Here is a 7,803-nt window from a genome sequence, read left to right as displayed (position 1 = left end):
TTGCCTCTGGAGTGGTCCTCGGTGTGGGCAGAAATGAATATTCCACTTGGCAGAAATACCTCATAAATCAATGTGAGCTGGATACAATGAGCTTCTCTGTAAAGATATTAAAAAAATGTGCAAGGTTTGTCCTCATTTGAGGTAGTATATCTAGATAATTTCCTTTCTTGCAATTGGTCTGCAGCCAGACCTTTTTTTCCCCCAAAACCCAGAGATCCCACAACTTGATGGGATGATCCATCCCATTGGTCATCAGAGGCCTCAATTAATTGTGCAGTCTGCCACATGCAAAAGGAAAGTTGGCAACCTCTTTAAGTAAAGCTGAAACTTAAACATTTTCTTTTTCAGAGATACAGGTGCAACACAAAAGGGTATTCCAGTTATATTTTCAGAATCTACAGTGTATAAGCATCATTTCACTGGGCATCCTACCTAATAAAAGAGTAATATGCAAACTGACCGCACCTTTGCTATGCCCAAGCCACGCCCACCAGCCAATCAGGGTGAGTATGCAAATTAACCCAACCAAGATGGCGGTTAATTTGCATATCAAGACAGCGTAGAAAGAAGCCACGAAGCTGCGGAGAAGCAAGCAGGCAGAGAAGGGAGGCAAGCAGGCAGGGCCGGCGGAGAGCACAGCAGAAAGCCCTATTGCAGGAATACACCACCCACAAGGTACCAGTCCATCAGGCCAGGGAGCGGGGGTAGGGTGGGCAGCACCAGACGCCACCTGAGGGGTCTGGGTCCATCACAGGCCCCGGGAGGGGCAGCGGCCTGCCTAGCCATGCCTGTAGAGCCCTGGGAACATCGCAGCCCCGGGGAGGAGCGGCTGGGCCTGCTTAGCCGCTTCCGTGGGGCTCCAGGAACATCGCAGCCCAGGGGAGGCATGGCCAGCTGGCCTAGCCACTCCCATGAGGCCCCGGGAACATTGCTGCCCCAGGGAGGCATGGCTGGCCGGCCTAGCCACTCCCATGGGTTCCCGGGAACATCACAGCCCAGGGGAGGCATGGCCGGCCTAGCCATTCCCATGAGGCTCCGGGAACATTGCAGCCCAGGGGAGGCATGGCCGGCCTAGCCACTCCTGTGGGGCCCCGGCAACATTGCTGCCCCAAGGAGGCGCAAACAGCTGGCCTAGCCACTCCCGTGGGTCCCCGGGAACATTGCTGCCCAGGGAGGCGCGGCTGGGCCCTGGGAACATCACAGGCATGGGGTTGCTGAGACACAGACCGGGCCTCTGGTCACAGATTCACAGATTTACGGAGACCAAGGGCAGGGATCTGCCTCACTGCAGAGAGAGAGAGGTTCTGCAGTGGCCCCAAAACGTGGGTGGGCCAAGCCAGGGATCAAGGGGCATGGAAGGTAGCCCAGGGGGAAGGGCAAGGACCCGCAGCTCTGAGGCAGGGGTTGAGGGGCAGTGTCATCTCCGTGGAGGGGTGCTGCACTGTAGGGTACTGGACTGACTGATGTGATTCAGACAAGCTCCCAGTGCTAACTGGCCTCGCCCAGGCGGCCTTCGCACTTCAGAGGCTGCGACTCCTGCTCCCGCCTTGACCCAAAATCAAGCTCACGCCACCCTGCCCCACGGCAGAGCACACCTTGGCGGTGAGTGCGAAGCCTTCTACCTACTCCAGAGACCCGGGGGCGGGGGGGGCGGGGGGGGCGGGGGGTTACTGAGTCAAGTTCCACAGCCAACTGGAATTGGCCTCAGGGTCCTGGCCTATAAAATGGATTAAGCGTGTCCCAGTGCCTTCACTGAGCTTTGATGGCCAATTGAGATACTATATAAGGAAAGTGATGAAGAAGTGAGAAAGAAAAGGAAAGGCGAACAACACAAAAGAAAGAGTGGAAGGAACCTGTAAACCCATTGTCACTTAAATAGGGAATATAGTCAATAGTGTTGTAATGATGGTATGATGCCAGGTGGGTACTGGAAATATTGGGGAACACTTTGTAAAGTATATGATTGTCTAACCACTATTCTGTAACTAATATAAAACCTGAAGCCAATACAAAATAATATTGAATGTAAAGAAATGAAAATTGGAGTGAAATTTTTATAAATTTCAAAGTTTATATAAAGGCTGTAAAGGAAGGAAGGGGGAGATTAAAAAATAGTGTTTTTCATTTTACCACTTTATTGTCTTTTCAGTACATGAAAAAGACAGTTGTCTTTATATGGTGCTTTTATACTTTTCTAAGTCATTATCTCATTTTAATTTCAGGGCAACTTAAAGACAAGATAATTATTCCCTCCACTATTCAAAGAAAGGAAATCTTGGTGTCTGGATCCAATGATTCAATTGTCAAGCCCTTATTGTAAAGCAGGGTTAGTAAAATTTTCTGTGAAGGATCATATCTATACTAATAAAAGCCTTGGGGGCAATCAGGCCGGCAGAGGAGCAGTTAGGGGGCCATCAGGCAGGCAGGTGAGCGGTTAGAAACCAGTGGTCCCAGATTGTGAGAGGGACGTTCGACTTCAGGTTTAGGCCCGATCCCTGTGGGATCGGGCCTAAACCTGAAGTCGGACATCCCCCGAGGGGTCCCAGATTGGAGAGGGTGCAGACTGGGCTGAGGGACACCTCCCCAGTGCACGAATTTCGTGCACCGGACCTCTAGTGTAGAATAATTCACTAAGGGTTCTACCATAGCAGCTGGTTCATATTATGAAATTGAAGTAAAAAAGAATTTCAGAAATAAGAAGGTGCAGTGTATTAGAAACTGGTGGGTGGGATCTGAGGTCCTAAATGTTGTTCTTGAGTATGTCGTGGGTCTGATGGTTCCTTAGGAATATCCTGGCCCCCACCATTAGCTTCTGTTTCCAGATGAAATCGGGCTACAATAAGGGTCCAGGGCAAATCCTAAAGGCAAATAATTTCCCCAGTGTCATCTGAGAAGTGTGGAAGGAGATAAGGCAGCAGCATACCATGTTTTGGTGGTCACAGGCAGAGAGCCTTCTTAGCATTATCTGAAGCTCTAGGCAGCCCAAGTGTGTGGTTTGTGAAATGCACCTAATATTCTATCTCCAGGGGAAGCTCTTAGTACCAGTCAACCTTACTGGGAAAGCACTTTGGTCAACTGTCTAAAGTGAGAAAAACACTGCCTTTGTGAATCTAAACTTTCCAGCTCCAAGAGGGAAATAGAGTCCTAAACCCAGATGTGTTGTCCCCAGTGTTAAACAGTGAGATGTTGGGAAACAGCTATCTCTTGGATCGATTTGTCTCTCCTAATTTTTAATCCAGATGTGTGCTAACACTAAGATCCATCTGGGAAATCTGATTGCAATCCCTCTTCTTCTCATAACTACTCTGCAAATACTGGCAGTGAAGTAAAGCTATGGGGATGGAAAGCCACCTCACTAAGGTGCTTTGAAAAATTGAAACAGGCCATGGATCACCTCTGGTCTGCCACGTGACACCTTACAGGAGAGAAAAGGCCTGGGATGCCTGACTCCACTGAGCTTTCTTACTAGAGTCAGTAGCTGTTTGGAACATTTAATCTCAACCACAAGATTTCTGAGACACAGCAACCTAGAAGCTCTTGATAAAAACACATATTCCTGGTTCCTGCCCTTAATATATGGAATCAGAAATTCTGGGTAGGGAATCTGTATTTTAAACAACTTCCTGGTATGATTCTTATGTACGCCAAAGTTTGAGGACTTCTGAATGCTCACAAGTTTAGGTACTATGTTCCAAGCACTGTTCCACTCAACTGCTTGACCATCATAATATTTTTTAAGTCAGAAAATAGCTCCCAAGTCACTCAGTAGGGTCTCCATTCTGCCAGCTCTTGCCCCTAAATTCCAATCTAGCTATTGCTGATTCTCATTCACATGTTATTCCTTGGTTCTTGTCCAACCTTCTTAACTGGTATGCTGGCTCTGCTTTTCATGAACATAAAATCTTAGAATATCAGAGCCAGAAAGGGCTTTAGAGATCACTTCTGACAGCCACAATTCATGGAGGTTTGGCTTTGGTGGTCCCATTGAACCTTCTCTTGAGAGAAAATACTATTTAGGGAAAAATCAGTATGTTCTCAATAAAACACATATTTCTCTAATTTGACAGATAGGTACTGAGGATCTGGCCTTGTCTTAAAAGGGATATATTGTCCTCTTTTTCTGTGCTTCCATTTGTGAATAGTTCTCCCTGGTACAGGTTTTACTATCAGCATTATATTCACCATAGGCCAGCATATTGTAGGCTCCTGTCAAATATCTGTTTAATGATGGAAAGGAGAGCAAGAAGGAAAGGAGGAATTCTTCTCTAAAACAGAAATTAGAACTGCTCTTGATCAAGAGCTATCATCAATAGTGGTAAAGATTGCTGGTATTCATTAATATTCATGTTTTCTTTTTTTAAAGGTATATTTTTATTGATTTCAGAGAAGAAGGGAGAGGGAGAGAGAAATAGAAACATCAATGATGAGAATAATTGATCAGCTGCCTCCTACTGGGGATTGAGCCTGCAACCTGGGCATGTGCCCTTGACTGGAATCGAACCCAGGACCCTTCAGTCTGCAGGCCGACACTCTATCCACTGAGCTAACCTGGCTAGGGCTCATGTTCTTTTCTTCATGGGCACAGAGCTATGCTTTTTAGTCTCCTCTGTGGTTAGATGTGTTCATCTAAGTGAGTTTCAGCCAAAGGAATGTGAGTAAAAGTGTGACCACTTCCAGGCTTGGCCCATGAAGACCTCCTACACAGGATTCTTGCTCTCTTTCTCCATATACCAACTAAATGGAGTCAACTGTAAGGCTCTGAAGCAGTGATTTCCAGTGTGCCGCAAGAATTTTTAAAACACCATTTTGTGAAGAGACAAAGGCTGAGCGGTTGCAGCCGCGTTGCTGACCTCGAGCAGTAGTTGGCTTCTCTACGTAGAACCCGGGAGTAGGAGATTCAGAATTGAATCTCTTCTCCCTTTTCCCTCCAGTGAGATTTTTTTGATATGCAGCTACATTTTGGTTTTGTGAGGAACCGTAATCATCAAAGACAATGGCCAGCAATGTTACCAACGAGACAGATCCTCACTCCATGAACTCCCGTGTATTCATTGGGAATCTCAATACTCTTGTGATGAAGAAATCTGATGTAGAGGCTATCTTCTCAAAGTATGGCAAAATTGTGGGTTGCTCTGTTCATAAGGGCTTTGCCTTCGTTCAATATGTTAATGAGAGAAATGCCTGGGCTGGGGTGGCAGGAGAAGATGGCAGAATGATCGCTGGACAGGTTTTAGATATTAATCTGGCTGCAGAGCCAAAAGTGAACCGAGGAAAAGCAGGTGTGAAACCATCTGCAGCGGAGATGTGCGGGTCAGTACCAGAACACCCTTCTCCGTCCCCTCTACTCAGCTCCTCTTTTGACTTGGACTATGACTTTCAACGGGATTATTATGACAGGATGTACAGTTACCCAGCACATGTTCCTCCTCCTCCTCCTCCTATTGCTCGGGCTGTAGTGCCTCAAAATGCCAACGTGTATCAGGAAACACATCACGAAGGGGCAAAAGTGGCTTCAATTCTAAGAGTGGACAGCGAGGATCTTCTTCCAAGTCTGCAAAGTTGAAAGGAGATGACCTTCAGGCCATTAAGAAGGAATTGACCCAGATAAAACAGAAAGTGGATTATCTACTGGAAAGCCTGGAAAAAAGTGAAAAGGAACAGAGCAAACAAGCAGACTTGTCCTTCTCATCCCCAGTAGAGATGAAGAATAAGACAGAAGAGGAGCAGACCACCAGCTCCCTGAAGAAAAAGATGAGACTAATGTGAAGATGGAGTCCGAGGGGGGTGCAGAGGACTCTGCTGAGGAGGGGGATCTACTGGATGATGATGATAATGAAGATCGGGGGGATGACCAGCTGGAGTTGATCAAGGATGATGAAAAAGAGGCTGAGGAAGGAGAGGATGACAGAGACAGTGCCAATGGCGACGATGACTCTTAAGCACATAGTGAGGTTTAGAAATGTTGTCCCATTATTTCTTTATCTAGGCGCTTGTCTAAGATCAAAATTTTCACCAGATCCTCTCCCTAGTACCTTCAGCACATGCTCACTGTTCTCCCTATCTTGTCCCTCTCATGTTCATTAATTCATATTGCCCTACGCCTAGTTCCATTTTCACTTCCTTTGATGCTCCTAGTAGTTAAGTCTTACCCTGTAATTTTTTGCTTTTAATTTTGATACCTCTTTATGACTTAACAATAAAAAGGATGTATGGTTTTTATCAACTGTCTCCAAAATAATCTCTTTTTATGTAAGGAGTACAGTTCTTTTCATTCATATATGAGTTCAGTAGTTGCTTCCCTAACTTCAAAGGCAATCACATTAGTTGAGTAGCACCTGAGAGCAGCTTTGAGTCAGAGGTATGTGTTATACCCCATATAAGAGTGCTATGTGGGGCTGTTCAACACAAATGTAACAATGTATTTTTGTGAATGAGAGTTGGCATGACAAATGCATTCTCTAGGTAAATAATTAGTGTAATAGTCTTAAGATTTGTTTTCTAAAGTTGATACTGTGGGTATCAACTTTAGAAAACAAATTTTTGTGAACAGCCTGATGTCTGGGATTAAACCAGGAATTTGGAGGGGGAAAAAAGAATTTTTAAAACATACAATACCTCTGATCTCTTTTCCCTTAGATTGTCAAAAAAAAAAATATGGCAACAGCCAACACAACAATAGCCATCTAGTGTGAATGAATTAAAAGCATACCTACTTTGTCAGATAGGCAAAATATATATTTTGGTGTGCCACAGAATTTTAGTAATTAGTTTATGTGTGCCATGAGATGAAAATGGTTTTTCTAAAGTAAGGTTGATCAACAAGACTGAAGGGTCTTTGGTTTCTATGTGGAACCAAAGCTTCACAGGTCTTCACTGGACTATGATATGAGCAAGAAACTTCTGTTGCTTCTGCACCCATTGAAATTTTGCTTGTTTGTTGCATCACTTAGCTCATTCAACTAATCATGCCTGGAAACAATGATCCTTAGTCTCACAGAATTTGCCACTTGCTATGAAATTTCATTAGTGAGGGGTCATTGAAATCATGTTTCTCTTAGTCTTAAGTTTCCAGGTTCCAGGGAGTCTGTACTTAACAGGTCTATGTTCATCAGCCAAAAGGCCTATTATTTTCCTATCTTTCAACATGTATTTATAGGTGAATAATTCAAGCGAGGATCTGGACTAAATAGAGGAAAGTAATACTTAGGACAAGTTTCACCATTACCAAAGTGACCCAGGATCAGGGCCAACTTCATGAGCACGTGCTTAAATGTTTACCTGTTGCCACCTTGAAATTCTTCATACTTTGTGAACAAGGTCCTTACCATTTCATTTTGCACTGAGCCCCCCAAATCACTTAACCAGTCCTGTTCCTCATACTTAAGGGAAACAAGGAGTTGCCCTTTGGCCCATCTTGGACTTCTACCTCCTGGATGAATGGAGACTTTTTGAACTATAGAAGTGTAGGCTTCAAGACTAGATCTGGCCAGGAGTTGTCTATGTACACAGCCTCATCTATCTGCTCTGCAACATGGACTACTCTTTAAACTCTGACCTTGCCTTTATTTCTGGAAGGTGCATGGGTAGTGGAGGTGATGACATAGTTCAGTGCAATTTCCCAGCAAGAAAACAGAAGCCCTCCTTTATAAAAACTGGGCATAAGTTACACCACCATTTTAAGGGCTTTCTGTTTCTTGATTTGCCTTGATATAACTTTGTCATCATCTTTAAAGTTTGAATTATCTCCTATCCTTGTAATGCTCCTGGTTTCTGATTCCTGGCCTAGAGACTAACCTGATTTCT

At 44.8% G+C, this 7,803-nt stretch overlaps 1 protein-coding gene across 1 annotated transcript; it reads left to right on the top strand.

The window, feature by feature from the left end:
* Positions 1 to 4,083: 4,083 nt before the first annotated feature.
* LOC307112777 (heterogeneous nuclear ribonucleoproteins C1/C2-like) lies at positions 4,084 to 6,197 on the top strand. The gene is given in 3 exon segments (XM_079793740.1): positions 4,084 to 5,459; positions 5,462 to 5,745; positions 5,748 to 6,197. Coding segments are annotated over 3 exon segments (942 nt in total). The 5' UTR covers positions 4,084 to 4,993; the 3' UTR covers positions 5,940 to 6,197.
* The last annotated feature ends 1,606 nt before the right edge of the window (positions 6,198 to 7,803 follow it).

The sequence above is a fragment of the Cnephaeus nilssonii genome (genome assembly GCF_951640355.1).
Source record: "Cnephaeus nilssonii genome assembly, chromosome: 16".
In the NCBI taxonomy this organism is placed as follows: domain Eukaryota; kingdom Metazoa; phylum Chordata; class Mammalia; order Chiroptera; family Vespertilionidae; genus Cnephaeus; species Cnephaeus nilssonii.
The sequence above is the reverse complement of the archived record's forward strand: the minus strand, read 5'-3'. Positions and strand labels throughout refer to the sequence as shown.